At 38.9% G+C, this 19020-nt stretch overlaps 1 protein-coding gene across 1 annotated transcript in view; it reads right to left on the bottom strand.

Annotated features, from left to right (window-relative positions):
- The window catches only part of LOC140305114 (sphingosine kinase 1-like), a 42133-nt gene that overhangs the window by 20649 nt on the left and 2464 nt on the right, over positions 1-19020 (bottom strand). The window contains exon 2 of the mRNA XM_072383880.1: positions 4837-4986. Within this exon, the coding sequence (XP_072239981.1) occupies positions 4837-4986 (150 nt within the window). The remainder of the gene's footprint in view (positions 1-4836; positions 4987-19020) is intronic.

Raw genomic sequence — 19020 nt, 5'->3', positions numbered from 1 at the left:
CTACTCCAGATTCAGAAGTGTTAGCTAATTATAAACCTATATCCAATCTCCCTTTTATGTCTAAAGTTCTTGAAAAAAATAGTTGCAGCTCACCTTTGTGATCATTTACATATAAATAATCTGTTTGAAGAGTTTCAGTCAGGATTCAGAGTGCATCATAGCACAGAAACAGCACTGGTGAAGGTTACCAATGATGTCCTCTTAGCCTCTGATTGTGGACTTTTGATAATAGTCGATCACAGCATTAAATACAGAGACTTGAACATGTTATTGGGATTAAAAGAACTGCATTAGGCTGGTTTAAATCATATTTATCTGATAGATTTCAGTTTGTTCTTGTAAATGAAGAATCTTCCTCACACATCAGAGTAAGTCATGGAGGGTCATGGAAGTCAGGGTTCTGTGCTTGGACCAATTATTTTTATTTTATACATGCTTCCATTAGGTAACAATATTAGACAGCAAGGCATAAATTTTCATCGCTATGCTGATGATACTCAGCTGTACTTATCTATGAAACCAGATGAAACCAATAGGTTGGTCAGACTACAAGCATGTCGTAAAAACATAAAGACCTGGATGAGACAGAACTGTCCGCTTATAAATTCAGACAAAACTGAGGATATCTTTTGACCTGACTGGGCGCTCACAACAAAAGCGACAAAATCGCCTGTGGTTGCTCACATCGCGTCGCCTGCAATTGCTCATGAGCGCTCACATCAAAAGCGACTTGAGCGACCAAAGCGACTGAAGGGACAGGTCTTTCAAACAGCAGGCATATATAATAATCCATCTATACATCGGTCCCCTTATTCACCAAGGATTGCACTCTGGGCAGCATTCTTTGTGTTGCATCAGCATATTTGCGATGGAAATGCAGGGCCTTTTGCCATTGGTCCATCTGGGTCCATAACGTCCTGAGAAACCGGCCTCTCCACAGAGAATTTCATTGGCTGATGCAGGAGCTCCGTTATGATGATGTTTGGTTCCAGCACTATTGGTGCTATCAAGCATTATTTTTTTTTTTTGAGCCTCTCTGTAGACAAACAGGTTTGTATCATACAGCTCTGGGAAACCGGAGACTGCAATGATTAATTTCTCCTCCATTGTTTTACTCTCTTTCTGTCTTTTTACGTTCTTTCCCACCTTTTTTCCACCTTCGGAATCAAGATTGGTCCACAATTGACTGTCGTCGTGCCACTGCTCGTTTGCATAAAACTGAGCCTTTCTCAACTTTCAATGCATCGCTCGCTGACAACGCATCGCTCAAGTTGCTCACATCACGTCGCTCACAATTTGCTCTCAATCTGCAGGTTTACTTGTTGTTCCCAGAGTTTCTAAAAGTAGAATGGGAGGCAGAGCCTTCAGTTATCAGGCCCCTCTCTTGTGAAACCAGCTTTCAGTAAATATGTGGGAAGCAAACACCTTCTCTACCTTTAAGACTAGGTTTAAAACTTTCCTTTTTAGAAAGCTTCTAGTTAGTGAGGCTCAGGTGAGCCTGAAACATCCTATGTTAAGCTGCTATAGGCCAAGACTGCTGGGGGTCCTCTTATGTCACACTGTTCCTCACTTTGCTCTCTTTTTTCCCTGTTTAACTTTTCAAATGATATTATGTACATTTGGCATTATTGTTGTCATGAACTTGTGTTTCCCTGTCTCAACAGATATCCTTTGAATGGTGTTACGGTGTTTCTTGTCCCCTCTTTTCTGTCTTCTCAAACCCCAGCTGGTCGAGGCGGATGGCCACCCTTCCTGAGTCTGGTTCTGAGTCCGGTTCCTGATAAAAGGGAGTCGTTCCTCTCCACAGTCGCCTCAGACATGCTAAGGATGGGAGATTGGACTGAAGAGAAGTTTCGGACTATTGGCAATCTGTTGGTTTCCTTAGCTAGGAAATTGTTTTAGAATTGGCTCTGTATGAATGAATTGGATTAATTTTCAAATTAATCAATTGGATTTGATTGGATTATGATTACAATGAATTGAACTCAAATTGGCTTGAATTGGACTATATTATTTAAGTGCCTTGAGATGGCATTTGTTGTAATTTGGCGCTATATAAATAAAATTGAATTGAATATAATCAAATTTAACCCAGGTTGGAAAAGAAAATGGTACTAAAAAGAAACAACTGAAACAGCATGCAAAAGTTAATTGGAAAAACATCACATTAAAAGAGCACCTTAGATAGAGCAATTTCAGAAAATCAACATGAAATTGTGAAAAAGTTGAGTAGTCTATCATCCATAGCAGATTAATTTAAAAGATTTGCGGAATGTGAAGACACTGTTATCAGAGACTTTTGGTATGTGCTAGATATTGCACCCGATCTTTATCTGTCTTGATAAGTGTCTTTCTGTGATCTTTGCAGAGTTGCCTTTAAGATAAGCAGTTATTTATGTTACGCTTGTAGCCTATAGTCTAACTTTCAGTACAGTACAGAAGTGTCAGTAGCAGTTGTCACTAGGGCTGCCACAAACGATTATTTTAATAGTCGACTAATCACCGATTATCTTTTCGATTAGTCAACTAATCGGATCATACGTAAATTTAATGTATAACATACAGCTTATCGCACCAGGATGCAGCTGCTCTTATATAACCATCATTATCTTTCAGTTTGGCGTGTTTGAGGTATATGCTAACTAAAAAAAGATAATTAATATCATAGTTAATTAACCCTTTAATGAAATATGCAGCTTGTTGCAACAAACAATTATTTAACTGTGTAGCAAACACACAAAAATAAATACTTAAAGTTTTTTTGTTTTTTTAGGTTTTTCTTTCCTTCATTTGTCTCAGGCATCAAACATAGCTGCATTTAAATCAAATGAGGTAGGCACCTGAAATTAAGGAATTATTCACAAAAAGTTTTGGTCTCACTGACTCAAATATAACACCAACATGTTCAGTATGGACTCAGTCAGGACATTTGCTTGCTGAGGTGTGCATGTAGCTAGCTTTGTAACAAAGCCATCCATTGAAGATGAACATACTTTTTTAGCACTGAAACGTAACATTAGAAAACATTAGCATTGTAGCACTGTTATAACGTTAAAGAAAACACATGAAATATGTGTGCTAAGGCTAATTAATCACATCATCATCACTAATGTTAACGTTTACATCTATCAATATGAGTAAGTAGCAAGTTAACTCTCTGTTTCCGCTAATTATAGCAGCTAACAAGCCAGTTAGCTTACCAAGATGACGGTCCCTCTTTACAATAAGCCACAACAACATGCTTCCTTTTCAGGTGCTCGTGCATCGTTGTTGTGCTGCCATGGAAGGCAATTTCTGCCTTGCAGATCTTGCATTGCACACATTTGTCTTTAGTCTTCTTAAAATGCACCCACACTTTTGAGCTCTGTTGCGGGTAGGCATGATACCAGAGCCCGTCTGGTTTAACTTCCTGTGACATCATGGATGACCCCAGTTACCCCTACTGCGCATGTGTGTCAAGGACAGAAAGCCAAACGCTGCAGTGGAAGGTGCCGCAGCAGTTTTGAGAGGAAAACAAAGTTTGAAAAAACAAGCTGACGCATCGACTATCAAATTAGTCGTCAACGATTTTAATAGTCGACATAATCGTGACTAGTCGACTAATCGTGGCAGCCCTAGTTGTCACAATAAAAAAATTACTGGATGCATATGGAAGCAGAACAATGGGATTATGAATGTTTCAGAGCAATATTTGCTCCCATTAAGACCGTCTCTTTCAGGCAAAGCCTTGCATATTTTAGCAAGACTGCAGATTAGATATATTATGGTGAAAACATTTGTATTAGACCATACTAGTAAAAACGAGTCAAATAAGGGATTTTGTGTGAATGTGTATGTTTCTGATGGACATGTCTCTTTCTTACTGTGTTTCTGTACTGACATTTTATTACATAGCAGCTCTTCCTGCATATGGGTCAGAGGCAGTTGATCAGCATAATGATAGTGACTGCATGAAAAGAAAAAGAAGCTTTTTAACTCGTGCAGAGGGAGAGTGATACAGAGTGGGTGATGTTACAGTGGTCTTTGCTGAGCTGTGAGTTTCATAGTGTCATCCTCCGCTTTTGCTCACTGACATATTGGTGTGAGATTGATTGAGCTTATTGTGTGTGAGGTTTTGTAACAATATTACAGTGATCAGGTTTCAAGTGATTTTCAATGTGTGTCCTTAGTTTTCTTGTTGATGTGTTAAACATCTTAAAAAAAAAAAGGAATCTCTCTTTTTTGTTGTTGTTGTTGTCTTTTATGAATGGCAAAACGACATCGAATAGGGATGTACTCATTGGCAGCTCATGTGTCTAATGTCTTGGAACTGCTATGGCTTGGCTGGTTACTTGCACTCCATGGCTGGCAACCCACTGCATGGGGCTGAAAAGTCTGCCAATACTGGCCACACAAGCCGCCCATAAATTTATAATCTTCCCAAATTCAGACCTTAATAGTAAATGTGTTGAAACAGAGCAGAGTAAGCTGACATGTTGGGTTAGTGACCTCATTCTGTCATTTCCCCCACAGTCGTTGCAGTATGAAAGCAGTGAATCTATTTTTCCTGAAGAGTGTCAGTCCATCCATTCATAAATTTCTGCTTTATCCTGTTCAGTGCGCTGGACCCTATCTCAGCTGACACTAGTCCTTGACTCAAAGGGAAATACAGTAAATAAAACAGTTCTAAATTATGGCTTCAGTGGTCTTATATAGCACTGCGAGAGGTTAGAAGACAGTGTCAGAAATTCAGTATTGCTGTATCACTGCAGCGATAGCCAACACGTATGTCTACGAACTAACCAATAACTAATGCATATATAGCTCATGCAATGCTGACTTGAGCCAACAACTCACCAGTGATAATCAAAGTGTATATGATGCCAGCATCATTGAGCATTCGCTGGACATGGCTGTTGTACAGGGTAAGCGCCTGTCCTTTCCCACTTTGTGGGTTCACGAGCAGCATCATCCGGCATGGACGGGACAACTCGCTCAGCAACACGCCTGCAAAGGAGAGAAAAGGTAAATGTTACAAATGGGCTCATCATCTACAATACAAGCACACTAGCAGTGAGTCCACCAACAGAACAGGTTGAATGTAGATCATGCTTGGATAATCATTCAGCTGAAACCTGACCAATGTGACTCAGTCTTAAGGTGGGGAGCGTTACCTTTTCTGGGTGAAGGAGAGGACAGAGGTGCAAAAAGATAGTTGGTGCATAAATATTTCATGTTTTCTCTAACAAAAAAGGACCACTGCAGAACAGCACGAGGCTGACTTCTCCTGCCAGCACCAAGGGGAGTAAGAGGTTACAGTAACGAATGTCTTCCGCAGTGGAAACTCTTACTTAGTGTTTTATACAATACAATACAGACAGTCGCTATGGGTGTTCTGTGCATTGGGAGAAAAAATGTGAAATAAATGTTGGCTGACAGTTTTATGCTTTTATATATTTGTCCTGCACTAGCTGGTTGGGTGATCAATTTAACCTGTAAACCAGTGACTGAAAATAATTTAATGCAAATTTACAGTATCTGTTTTTTGGATGCTGTTAATGTGTAGTTTGACATGTTTTGATGCAACGATTTGTTTCGTAATCCTTCATGATACATTTACAGAAAATGTATCCCAGCTGTTGCTACCTCTGCAGTAAACCAGATGTACCTTCATCTGATTCACACAAATAAATCCTACTACGTGGCTTGAATATAAAAAAGGATGAGTGGAGTCTTTTTTCTAAACCTTTAACTACAGTATAAAATAAAAAATATCGTGGAGATCCAAGATTTCAGAGGTTTAACAAACACAGACCTCAAGTAATTTTAAAACATTCTAAAAATGATTTGGGGCTCATGAGGGAAGGAACCACCATAGGTTCCCTGTCCCACAATATTTGAGGAGGATTTATTAGGTATTGCATGCATTAGCTTATAAAGAATTTAATAATCATCCAATATCTCATGCGAGACAGAGAAACTACATTGAAATGCTGGTAAATGATATAGCCTGGCTGAGACAGAAGAAAATACACTGAAGAGAAAAAGTTTACAAATTAAGTTTATCTAATTTTCTTCCTCTCCGAATATATTTTTGTGACCTCTCGGACGGAAAAGAGAACAAACAAAAGAACAGTAATGTGACAGAAAGCCAACAGCTATATTTGACACACTGCAACTGTGGGGTGCATCTACAGACAGGCACAAAAAAGATTCTGAAAAGCCTCTTTTCTGTAACATGTCTTGTCAAAACACAAACACACCCAAACAAAGCGTGTCAGTTCGTAAGACACGAACCCTCAAGTGGAATTCCTCACGGGGAGTGATCTGACTTTGTACTACTGTCTTATGAGTTTACATCCAAACAAGTCTGACAGCTGATGAATGAGTCACAGTGGGTGGGAACAACTGAAGAATATTAGCTCTTGTTCAAAACTAGTTCATATTAATGAGCACTGTCCCACACCGTGATACTACAGGAATGCAGATAGGCAGGTAAGCAAAAAGTTCCCACTTTAAGGTATCTTCCCCTGTATGTCTCTTGTAATTAGAGCTTACAGTGAGTTTACCTGAGGTAACCTCCATTGTCTAATAGGATATTTGTTTTCGCCTAAATAAAAAGCTGCTATCACCTTACCTTATAAACTCAATATCCTATCTGATTAAAACTAATGTAGTAACTGCAATTAATATTCCTTTAGTTAAAGTTATGTGATGAGATATGCTGAAACTGAGGACAGATGTAAATCCAGCCTCATGGTCATTCAGGACGCTGCAGGTTGTGGTGCTGTCGCATTAAACTGTATCATACAAAGAGGTGTTTACGACCTTAATTTAAGCTTATCGGCATTATTGTGGTGGGAAAGCCTGAAATGTTATATATTCTCCTTTTTCCTCTCCCGTTTATAATTCTTCGAAACAAACGCAAATACAACCATCTGCCATATTTAAATCCCACATTTCACATGGAGGTCATTGTGTCAAACCACCAAAGTCGACAACATGAAATATTCTACAGTTGCTAAAAAAAAAAGTTAAGTTAATTTCCTCACTGAAATCCTCTCCCTATCACTTGTAATCCCTGTATAGTGTTATTGGAAGTAAATAAACTGGAAAGATCAAAAGTTACTGCAGAGAACAATTTGACATCATCCTCCTTCCAGATGTAGTTCACATCAGCCCACAATGGACAACATATGATTTAGACCACATGAATATTCACACTCTTGTCACACTTGTCTATGTGAGCAATATTATTCAATCTAGTACTTCAAAAAGTCTAGAAGACCACAAGATTTTAGTCATACTAGCAGCTCACTAAGGCGGTCCTTTAGCATAGTACTGCTTTGAGCTAAATACTAACAATGTTCAATGCTACAATGATTACCATGTTCACCATGTTCACCATTTTAGATTAGCAAGATAGCAAGGTAACATTTTCTAACACCAAGCACACATGAACAGTTAAGCACACCCGACCTTTCAACACAGAAAATGTCCCAGCACAGGAAGGAAACAATCAAGGGGATTATTTCAGTAAGATTCATCCAGTTTGCATCAAATGCATTAGGAATCTTTTCAGCACTTGTCTAAACTGAAGTAAATAGAATGGTCAGTGACAGATATACCTGTTCCTACAGTTCAATGACAACAATGGTAAATAAATAAGTTGAATGTATTAATTGTTAAAACAAAATAATGCAATGGCAACATTCAACAATTACCATTATCAATTATAAACTGATGAAGAGCAAGTGATCTTTCTAAGTGCAGCTGAATCATATGTACATTTCTTTGTATCATTTAGATGAAGTCCTTTAAAAAATCCAAATGACTGGACTCTTGAAAAGAAGCCAAAGAGGTGACATGATGAATCAGCTGGCGTGACAGTTAGCGGGGAACATCCTGACCTTCAAGTGTGTGCGCGAGCGTGTGTGCATGTGTGTGCGTGTGTGTGCGTGTGTGTGCGTGTGTGTGCGTGTGTGTGCGTGCGCGAGCATGTGTGCATGTGTGCGCTCTTAGCCATTCTCAAAACAGCCCTTTCTGGCTAAATCCTCATGCCACTTCCTGTGTGCCACTACTCCCCTTCTCAAAACATTCCAGAAAGTAGTATCAATCTACCCGTCTCTGTCCATGCTCAGTTTCCTCCTCCATAATCAGCTCTGCTGCAGAAACATTGTGGCACTGAGCCAAAGCGGACAGATATCTGAAAAACAATGTAAAGGACTGGAAAGAAAATCAATTAAAAAAATCTAACCAGTCTAGATTTTTTTTTTTTAAGAAAGGAAATTAATAATTTGGGGGATGGGTGCCATTGTTTGAGATGTGTCTGGCACTCCTTGTCAACTCATGTATGTTTGTCTCACGTAGTAACTGTAGTGTTTTATTTATTTTATCGCAAAGAATGACAGATGCACACAAACAAGCATAATCACTTTGACGTTAAAACTGTTGTATTGAAAAATGGCTGGTTTTGGATAAGTGATAAAGTGGGTGGCCATTAAGTGCTTCAGATGAAAAAGCAATCTAAGTGAACTGACTGGTCTAACAAAGACCAGCAAAGATGAGGAGGGGGAAAAAAAAGCAAACTTGCTGCAACAAAGCTCTGCTCGGCATCTCAACTCCGTTTACTTGATCTGTGATTACAGACGTCTCATCTGCTCACTTCAAACCAACAGCATGGGAACTGTCCCAGATCTTAATGGAGTAACCACTACTGAGGTATTTCCAACAGGAAATAACAGTCTAAATGAAAGGGAAAACCCAGCAGTCAGGAAAAATACATTTGCCGGAAAAGTTCCCCATAATAGCCATTTGGGTTTGCTAAGAGTCTGAGAATAGATGACAGTTTTGTAAGAAAGTCTTGTTCTATGTTCAGCACTGTGTCAGCTAGGGATGTCGCGGTAACTGCAAAAATGAAATATTGCGTTATTAAGAGGCCCATCACAAGCTGCCCAGGGCCACCGCACTTGACCTGATCTCACCACAACCCACGTTGAGAAGGAGACAATGGCAGTTGCACTGGTATCAAAACCAAAGGTAACTACGGTCTTTGGGAGCATTTCGGCTTTCAGCCAAATGAAAAGGGGGAACCAGCCAATTTTAATGAGGCAATCGGTAAAATCTGCGGCAAAACGCTTCAAGTAAAACGAGCAAACGCAACAAATTTAAGGGCTCACCTAGCAAGCTACCATCCAGTTATTGAAACGCGGCTGCCGCTGACTCCTGCCACACAGAATCGCGGAGCAGTGGTGCCACCCGACAGCTTGTACAGCAGTACAGCAGAGACAGTGACAGACATAAACGCCTAACAGTAAAATAAAAGGTGTTATAAAATTGTCTTTTTTTATAACCTTTTTTTAAATGTGTAAGCGCCATGTTTCAGATTCAGATATTGCAATGAGTTTTGTAATTTAGTAATTAACAAACGAATTTGCTAGATAAATAGATTTTAAAAAAGAAACAGAAAGAAAAAAAGAATATGCTGCCCTGATTCACAGCAGGGGGAATTCCTCAACCGCGACAGCCTTGGTGTCAGCTTCCTCTTTAAGTACACTTAAAAGTGCAATTCTGCTTTTTTCTTTAGTGAAGATTTGTTTCTTTCATCTTTCTTTGTCCTTTTATCAAGTGACATAAAACAGAGCCAATTTCTTAATTTGATTTGTATTTACTGCTCTCAGAAATTGCATCATGCAACACATGACATGAGCTTTTTCTGTTAGTGTTTAGAATATACAGTTAATTTGGGTCACACGAAGAAGGGAAACCTCTTCATTACAAAACAAATAAATCAAACAATGTAAATACAGTTTTTATGACTTTCATGGTCACTCTTTCTATCTGAAATGTAACTACTGTGTTGCAATTCACATTAACCTACAGTGATGACTTACACATAAATACGTTAGTCTTACTGGTGTTTCACACCTTCAAATTCCACTCCCCATTAGCAGTGAAGCATGACAAACCATTAGCTGTTTGTGGTAAGGAAATGATGCTGCATACATGATAAAAAATCCAAAACATGCCAGGCCGTCACCTACTGAGCTCAGCCAACATCACATTGCCGGCAAAACCTTCCCACTCAGCTGAGACACCGTGTAAAAGTTTATTACTGGGGATTTAAAGAGAAAGAATAGGCAATAGGTCACATTTAGCTTGATTTGTAGGAATTTAGGGAATGATGCCCTTTCTTATAAGGTAGCACTATACTGTTCAGCAAAGTCATCCTTTCAATCTTTCAGTTATGATTCAAGGCAGGAATTTGACAGCTTTGATAAATTCCAGTGTCAAACTGTCAAATCATCACTGGTAATACAACATGACCACAGCAGGTTAATAAAATCCAATATGAGGTCTAATAAAAATCCCTTTACAAGGAGCAATAAATTGCATATTTGTGCGGGCACTGTGGAAATGAAGACATGTAAGGCAATAAATGTAAACTGATCTATAGCATGTGCTGCACAGCGGTGTGGTGGTTAGCACCGTCAGCTCACAGCAAGAGGGTTTCTGGTTTGAATCCCCGCTGGGGCCTAGAAAATGGATGAATGGATGATCTATAGAGTGTCAACCTGTAACAGTGAACACAACAGCTGTGTAGCAAAGCTTCCTTTACAGATAAAAAGGAACGCAGGGTAAAAATTATGTTTGAATCTTATAATCACAGAAGCACATCGGCTCCGAGGACAGTTGCTCACCGGCTCAGCACTCCCTGCATATGGTACATATACAATATCCTGTGTTAAAAATAAAGATGCAAATGATTCAGTGCTGCTCTTTTACAAAGAGTTGGCTTGTCTTAGCAGTAACTTTGTTGCAATAGAAATATCTTTTTTTTTAAACTATTTTCCCCACAAATGAGTTAATGTTTTACTGTACTTACTACTGTACATATTTCCACCTGATGCCCAGTGATGATGAGGGCTCTAAGCCCTGATAAACACCCATCAGGAGGGAATCCAGTTTCCACAATTAGGGGATTGGTGGATTATCTTGTATTTAACATAATACTTTTACTCTCCCAGCCCCAAGTAATAACACAGATACATCCCATCATCATCTATAAATATTGTTGGCTCTCTATTTTCTATTCTTAGAGTCTAGTGTGTATAGGGAAAATCTATTCAGTAAAACACAAAAACACAAATAAACTCATGCTTAAAATCAAATCTAAATCTTGAAAAGTGCAAAGAAAGGGGGAAAAAAATCCCACGTTTTACAGACAAGCCAGAGATGCAAAATTCATGAAAACAGCCATTTTCACAGATATGACGGTGTCGTTTGATGGCAGTGCAATGGTGATTCTCTGAGCCAAACTTCAAGAGCATACTTCAACTGAATACCAAACTTAACTGCACAATAGCAATTTAGACATACCACATGGTCCCTGGGATGTATCGGTCATGATTGAAAGTTTCACTCTGGAGCAAAAACATGCTTTATATGGGTCTCATACATAATGTAAAACTTTTACTAAGCTGCATTTCAGAGGAAAATACTATTTATTTCACATCATAGGATTTGTTTGGAAGCTACAGTTACTAATAAAGACAAATTAATGGTTAAAACACACAACACCTAATCCCTACAAGACTTTGTGATAGACTAAGTTACCTAAAGAAATACAAAATAGTTGACCTTGTTAAAAGTAGAGTTTTGAATATAAGAGTGTATACATGGATATGTGTACCAGCTTGTTTTGATATACATCCTCCAGCACTGTAGTGTACTGTGTTGTGTGTAAAATAAGGCAGTAAGAACATGCCGGAAGAGGTTTTTCCAAATATAATGAAGGTAAGGCCTTTTAACATTCTAACATGCTATCATAAAGCAGGTTTCTTATGTCTTGTGTTTACAGAATTTATTAACATCATCATAATAAATCCTGTATTAAAGAACTTGCTCATTAGCTTGACAGTGATTTTGTTTTCCAATCCTCCACTTGGATGTTTGGTGGCAGTGACAGTTCTTTTGTCTGCCACCAAATCATGGGATAGACCCTTGATTCAGCTGCAGACAAACTCACTGGTTCCAAGTAGCCTTTAAGGTGCAGGGACGGGCAAACTCCTGATTCCTAATTGTAAATCAAAGAGTGGAAGCTGCTCAAGCACACAAGCAGATTTTTCCTGAGCCAGAACCACAAAGGGTGTGGAAGGCGGAGGAGGAGGAGGTGGCAGTGGTTAGCCCTCTGCAGGTCTAAATTAAGAAAGGCAAAGAGTTTATGACATAAAGGTTTGAATTGAAGTCATCATACACGGTTAGTCCTGCAGTTGTTCTTACAGTATTTTAAGCTTTGTTATACGAGATGTATGTGATAACAGAAAAAGAGCAAGGTCAGGAGAGAAGTGAGAGGATGTGCAGGAAGCACCGTCTGTTTCACTGTGGAATTGGGTTCGTTACATACGTGTATTTTAGGCCTCATCATTGGACCAATGAGGGGAGTTTAGATTTCTGCAGGGAAACAAGGCAAAAAAAAGGGGAAAAAGTAAGAAAGTAAAGCACTTTGATTCATGCTTCACCGTCCACACCGTTTCCTTCAGTTAATAACATTGCCACAGATTTTGAGAATGTTATTGGCCACAGAATGGATTCATATTTTCCAGGTTAGATGCTCTAACTCCCTCCTCACTGGTTTCAGACAAAAATCATTATCATGTCTCCAACTGGTCCAAAACGCCGCAGCTAGGCTTCTCACTTGTTTAAACAGACGTAGTCACATGACTCGGGTCCTCGCTGCCTTGCACTGGCTCCCTGTACGTTCTAAAATTGATTTTGGGAGTTTGCTGATCACTTTTAAAGCCCCGTATGGGTCTGGCCCAATACATCCGTTGACCCCATTCGAGCCACCTCACAGCCTGAGATTCCTCGGGCGGAGCTTTCCTGGCAGTTCTGAAGTCGAGGCTCAAATCCAGAGGAGATCATACTTTTGCCATCAGGGACCCCTGACTTTGGAATGACCTGCCCGAGGAATTAAGGCTTGCAGAGTTAGTAACTTCTTTTAAATCACTTCTTAAAACCCTTTTTTAATAGATTGGCATTCAGGTAAACGTGTCTTTTATTGTCTTTTTATTTATCCATTATTTATCTAGTCATTTATTTTCTAAAATTATTTTCAATTTATCAACGTATTTATTCTAACCAATCTTAATAAAAAAATTGTTTTCCTTTCAATTTATTGAAATATCTGTAACACAGAGTGATTCTGGCTGTTTGGATTTACTTCATATGGAACAGCTCTCAGTTAAGTTTGGTATGCCATGGATGATCATTTTAGGCAAAGGTTCCCAAAATGGGAACAGGTTAAAACCCTCATGGCAGCAGGCATGAAAAAAGGAGTACTGTACTGATCAAAATGGCACATTTGGTTATTGTCAAGTGACAGCACATTACCAGTTAATACCAAGTTATTGCAGAAATTTACTAGCTTAGTATTTCAAAAGAAACTTTGATGTGTTTTTTGAATGGGACTAAATTTCTTTGCTCCTATAGTTTGTTTGTGTGAGCAAGAGGTTAGATTAATGTGCTACTCACAGCCCAACAATCAGGTTAGAAACTAATTTTTAACATTAAAAGATCAGAAAATGATTCTGTGATTGGGTTACCCTAACTTTAAAGGTGAGAAACAATGTAATGAAACATCCTGTAGTCATATATGATCAAATGTATTTTGAAAGTCAAAGTGAAGGTAAAACACTATTTCAAACACAAAGCTCCTGTGAGCCCTCAGAGCAACACAGAGCTGCAGAGAAGATGAGAGACTAAATCAGATCTCTCAACAGCACATCAAGATCTATCACAATGAACGTGTGATGAGAAGTCCTCAGGGAGCAAACTGCTGCTGTCACTGCAGTCTGACTGCACATACAAATGCCTCTGACACAGAACATAGGAAACTGTGCTGATATACTTACTGCAACCTGCTCGTCTTTTACTTTATCGAGTTGACCAACATATTAGGAGTGAATCACGAGGTGTTATTTGTAACAACTGGCAGTGTTTGGTTGTCCTGCTCTCCAAAAAAATAAGTTGAAATGGAACCATTGAAAGTTTGAGCATATTTGGCAAATAGATTTTCTTTTATTTGTCATATGAATACTTTAAAATAAAATAAATTTAAAAAATATGTCTGTGTGGGCTGCACAGTGGTGCAGTTGTTAGCACTGCTGCCTCACAGTAAGAGGGTTCCGAATCCAAGGCCTTTCTGTGGAGTTTGCATGTTCTCCCAGTGTATGCGTGGGCTCTCTCCGGGTTCTCCAGCTTCCTCCCACCGTCCAAAAAACATGTCAGGTTAACTGGTGACTCTAAATTTTCCCTAGGAGTGAGTGTGAGTGTACATAGTTGTGTGTCTTGTTTGCCTCTGAGTGGCCTTGTGATGGACTGGTGACCTTCTTCTCGCCCAATGACAGCTGGGACCCTAAATTGGATTAAGCGGGTATAGAAAATGGATGGATGTGTGGGTATAAATATGTATATATATATATATATCATAAAAAAAAGAGATATCATCTCAATCACACGACAATATTACAGGGCAGCTGAGGAAGGCACTGAATTACAAAATGTCATTCTAAATGTTTCTCCAGTTATCGTCTACCAGTGGTGCTTAACTTGATGAAATTTAAACATATGATCTCATTTCAACTTGCTTTGTGATTAGAGATATCGAAATATCTTGATTCCAGGTAGAAGAAGAAGGTGAAGAAGAAGAAAAAGAGGCAGAGGAAGAAAAAGCAGCAACACAAAGCTCCAAAGTGAGCTGGGCTCACTGAGGTGAAATCTGAAAGCATGAACTACCGGTAGATGAAATGCAAAGGATGATGCAAAGCCTGTCTCATAAAAACAAAAAATCTTGGTAACACAACCATAAGGAACCACATTACCCATTTTAGCCCTGACCTATACGACACCGCCAGCCCGACTGATCAGTCAAATATGATTGACGTGCTGTCAACTTAGAGCTCGAACTCCCACAGTTCCCACATCACCAATCTGTTGCAGCTTTCAGAGTTAAGAATCTAAGAACAGATTTGGTCTTAGAGAACCCCTGAGTTGAACCAACAGTTAAAGTTCTTGGAATTGCAAAGTAAGCAGACCCGTCCCCACTAAAACAGCTCTACCAGGACTTTACAGACAAGTCAGAGTTGTGATAAAGGAATCAATGGATAAAGCTATTAAGACATTTGAGGACTTTAGAGGCGACCGACTGTATACAACATAGAGAATACAAATCACTGAGGTGTGTCACTGGCACTGAAAAGATACCTTAATTTAAGACTTGGGTCTGATTTTTTTAAGAAATAAATAGAAAGGAAATTCATTAACCTCTTTATACTTGCTGATGAAAACAGAACTGTGTGTAATCTTACAGTAATTTAAAGATACAATATACTGAGATTGAATCAATTACTTTATTAATCACTATTAACTGAAATTCTATATTTTACATGAAGAAAAACATGTTTAAAAAAGAATAATATACACAAGAAAAAAACAAGTTCAAAGGCAAATCATGTATTTCATCGAAGTGGAGTTCAAACTCCTGAAATTCAAGATGCATGTTTAGATCAAATCATTAACAGGTGAATCGTAATCTAATCAAATCTACACCCAAACAAAGATTCACGGCTCTACATGTGCCATAGACCTCTAAAAAAGAATGATAACTTTTTGATTGTATTTTTCTTTGTCTGCATTACAGTTGTATATCATCCTCAGAGCTTTTTGGCTGGCCATGTTGTGTCCCGTCTTAAATGCAGTATGCACACAAAAGAACAACACTAACAATCAACCACACCTAACAATTACAGCAGAAACTCATCCAGTATACTTTCCAACCTTGTGAGCGGTAAATGTCAGCAATATACAGTTTGACATTCAGTATTGGGATTTCATAATTCAATCCTCAGTTCAGCAGGAGAAAGTTCTATGGATAGGGCAGGTTGATGTTATTTCTACTCACTCCCAGAAACAAAAGGTAGATCTATCGAGATTACTCTTAAAGTATAATGTACTAACAATAAAGACCGACTGTAATATGCTGTCGTTTTCAGCTACCATCTGCATGGCAACTTAAGAACATGAATCTGCCTTCTTCATCTGGAGCCAAACATACACAGATTGGTTTCATAACTAGCAAATATATATAGTGACCAGTGACTAGTCAGATTTTAAGGACCTCTTACTGGACCTCTTACTTTGTTTTTGGATCAAGAATTATTTTTCTTAAAATAAAAAGGGTATTCATACCTTTTCTTCATTCAAAATAATCATCTCTTCCTCACAAAAAAAAAAAAAATTAATCCATTCTTTCAGCAGGCACTTTTTAAATGGTGTAAAAGGAGCATATTACAACACTGTCACAGCCACCTCTCTGTCTCAGCCAGGGGTAATGTATTATAAATAGCACCATTTTGGCTGCAAGAAAGCTAAAAGAAGAAACGGCAGCTCTCCTGAGAACCTCAAAAACAGTGCATCCTATCTGACTTTCCATAACTGTCGTTTCCATGGTTTCACACCTTTACAAACAGTTTTACTCAGTTATAGTTCATTAGCACAGATCCTGACCCCTGTGATGACCTCACCACAACACATCCTGATTCAGGGGAGAAAACGTTCTAATGTACAGTATGGTTTGTTCTACCCATACAGTAAGTTAGAGAGGAGGTCAAGGCTTAAAAGCAGGTCCCAACCATGCTTTGCACACAGGAGAATGGAAAACTTCTGACTAAAATATTTAGTCTCCCCTGCAAACTGTGTCAAATAACATGGAACTGAAGTTTCTCATTACTGCTCTGGCCCAGAGCTGCCCTAAAGGTATATACTGCACTGACATACACTGATGACACTTGGCTACTGGTACAAAACTAGGGTTGATACTCAATTTGATACTAAAATTCAGTTATCAAGTAGATATTCATCTGCAACAGTATCAATACCAACATCCAGTTTACTCCACCAACAGCTGACACTACTTCACAGCATCACTGTGGACAGACAGCCACGCAGCACCTCCCTTCCCTTGAAGCTGAACCCATATTGAGTCCAAAACAAAGAGTTGGCTGCTATCGCCAGCATAAACCTAATAACTTCTAAGGGCTTCAGTGCAACAGTATTTCACATGGGCTGCTAAGCGTACTAGTGCAGATTTTTCTTTTTCTAAAACATCATCATAACTTATGAAAGACCAGGAGGGAGCAACTATCTCTATGTGTGCAACGCTGGGTTGAGAATAGCAAAATCACTCAGGTCGTCATCTACCAGTGTCCTTTCAGTCAGCAGCCTACTGTCCTCTCACTTCGCTCGGATGTATTTTTAAGAAAGAAACATTCAGACCTGTGACATAAAAGGATACTGACTCACAGATGAGGATAAGCAGGCAAAGCTCTACTCTTTCATCACACAGTTTATATGGCAAATATATGACAGAGAAAGGACTGCTGTGTAAGTCATGTAATTCTACCTCTGTGGCCCAAGATTTTGGCCATATTAGGTTTGCCGACTACTCTGAAAACTTTAACCATGAAACATTGATAACCAGCAGCAGTTTAAAAGCACTTTAAACAGAAAAGAGTGAAATGATAATAAAACCAGTATATCCAGCCACACTGCAAAGAAAGAGTTGCCATTCACAACATTCATAGAGTTTAAGAAAATATCTGAATCTCAGACACACCTTTGAGATGATGTGATAGCTCGATAAGCAGTTAAGTTCTCCAATTGAGGTCAACATCAGCACACTGATACCTGACATCATCCAACCAAGATGAGTATCTTGTAAGTTGAGCTGACAATGCCATGGGAAGAGGGCTCCCATTGAAGCACATGAAAGTATAAAGTTGCAGAATGCCAAACTAAGGCTAAACTAAACTCAAGGCTTTGAAAACCTTTGAAAAAGGCTTCATGTTGTAGAAAAAAAAGTCCTGACAGATCACTCTGAATAAGCAGAAAAGGGAAGATGTTGGCTCTGGCTGCAATGTAGAGAGAGGAGTTAGGAGGAAACAGAGAGCACTTAGTTAATCTGTCTGCTTTATCTAAATCCAAACAGGGATCTTCATGAGACGTCATTGACCGCGGCCCATCATCCTGAGATGTTCTTGGATTAAAAGGAGACGAACAGCAGTGAAAGATTGCTCCAAGCTTTTGTCTCTGCAGCAGGCATTCTGGCACCAAAAGACGATTTGCCCGAAGGCAGTAAGGCCTTGCAGGTTTCATCTACAGATTTTAAGAGAGCTTGCCCACAGAAATTTCACTTAGGTCTTTCAGTTCAACAAAAGATTCACAAATTCTCTGCTTCTCATTGATTCTATTAGCTCAGTTATTTAGTAACAGAAAAGGAGTTGGTGAAATTGTTATATTCATATACTGAGACAACGAAATGTTTATTTGTTTCAATACGACACACTGAAAACCTGTTTTGTTTTGTTTATTTGAGATGGAAAAAAGATGACAAAATAAAAACATTGTCATCTTTTTTGTAGAACAAACAATTGAATGATCTTGAACAAATTAGGCTACACCAGCTTTAGAAAATCTCAGAAACCAAAACAATCAGATATAATCTCAAATGCTTTGATCCTTGCTGGTATCAAAAGAAAGACTCTAATCTATTTGACAGCCAAATGACAATTTTATTTATCAAAACTTCTATCCTCTACGCCTGCTACCATTGCCTAACTTACAATAATGCCCTCACTGATGCATTTAATGCTTTCATCAACAACCATGAATCATTACAGTTGATGAAAATCTTGGTAATGCAGCTGAGGTATCAAATGTGTATGTGAAAACAAGAATTCATTTATGGGGAACTTGATTCGAGGGCCTGACATGTTACAGTTACCCAGAAGTAGCAGCAACTGAGACGAGTGTCCCGTCACGTCTCTTCATGTTGTAACTCCATATGCACAAATCACAGACTGTGACATGCAGGGTATTTTCTACTTTCTCCCTTTGAGAGCAAAATGACTAGTTGAAATGCAGTGAGCGGGGAATGGGTAAAAAAAGAAAATCAACCACAGTAACTAACCACTTTCACACCAC

This window comes from Leuresthes tenuis, unplaced genomic scaffold, assembly GCF_036924035.1.
Source record: "Leuresthes tenuis unplaced genomic scaffold, fLeuTen1.0.hap1 SCAF_4, whole genome shotgun sequence".
NCBI classification, from domain to species: Eukaryota; Metazoa; Chordata; class Actinopteri; order Atheriniformes; family Atherinopsidae; genus Leuresthes; species Leuresthes tenuis.
Note: the sequence above shows the minus strand (reverse complement) of the source record. Positions and strands in the feature narration are given on the sequence as shown.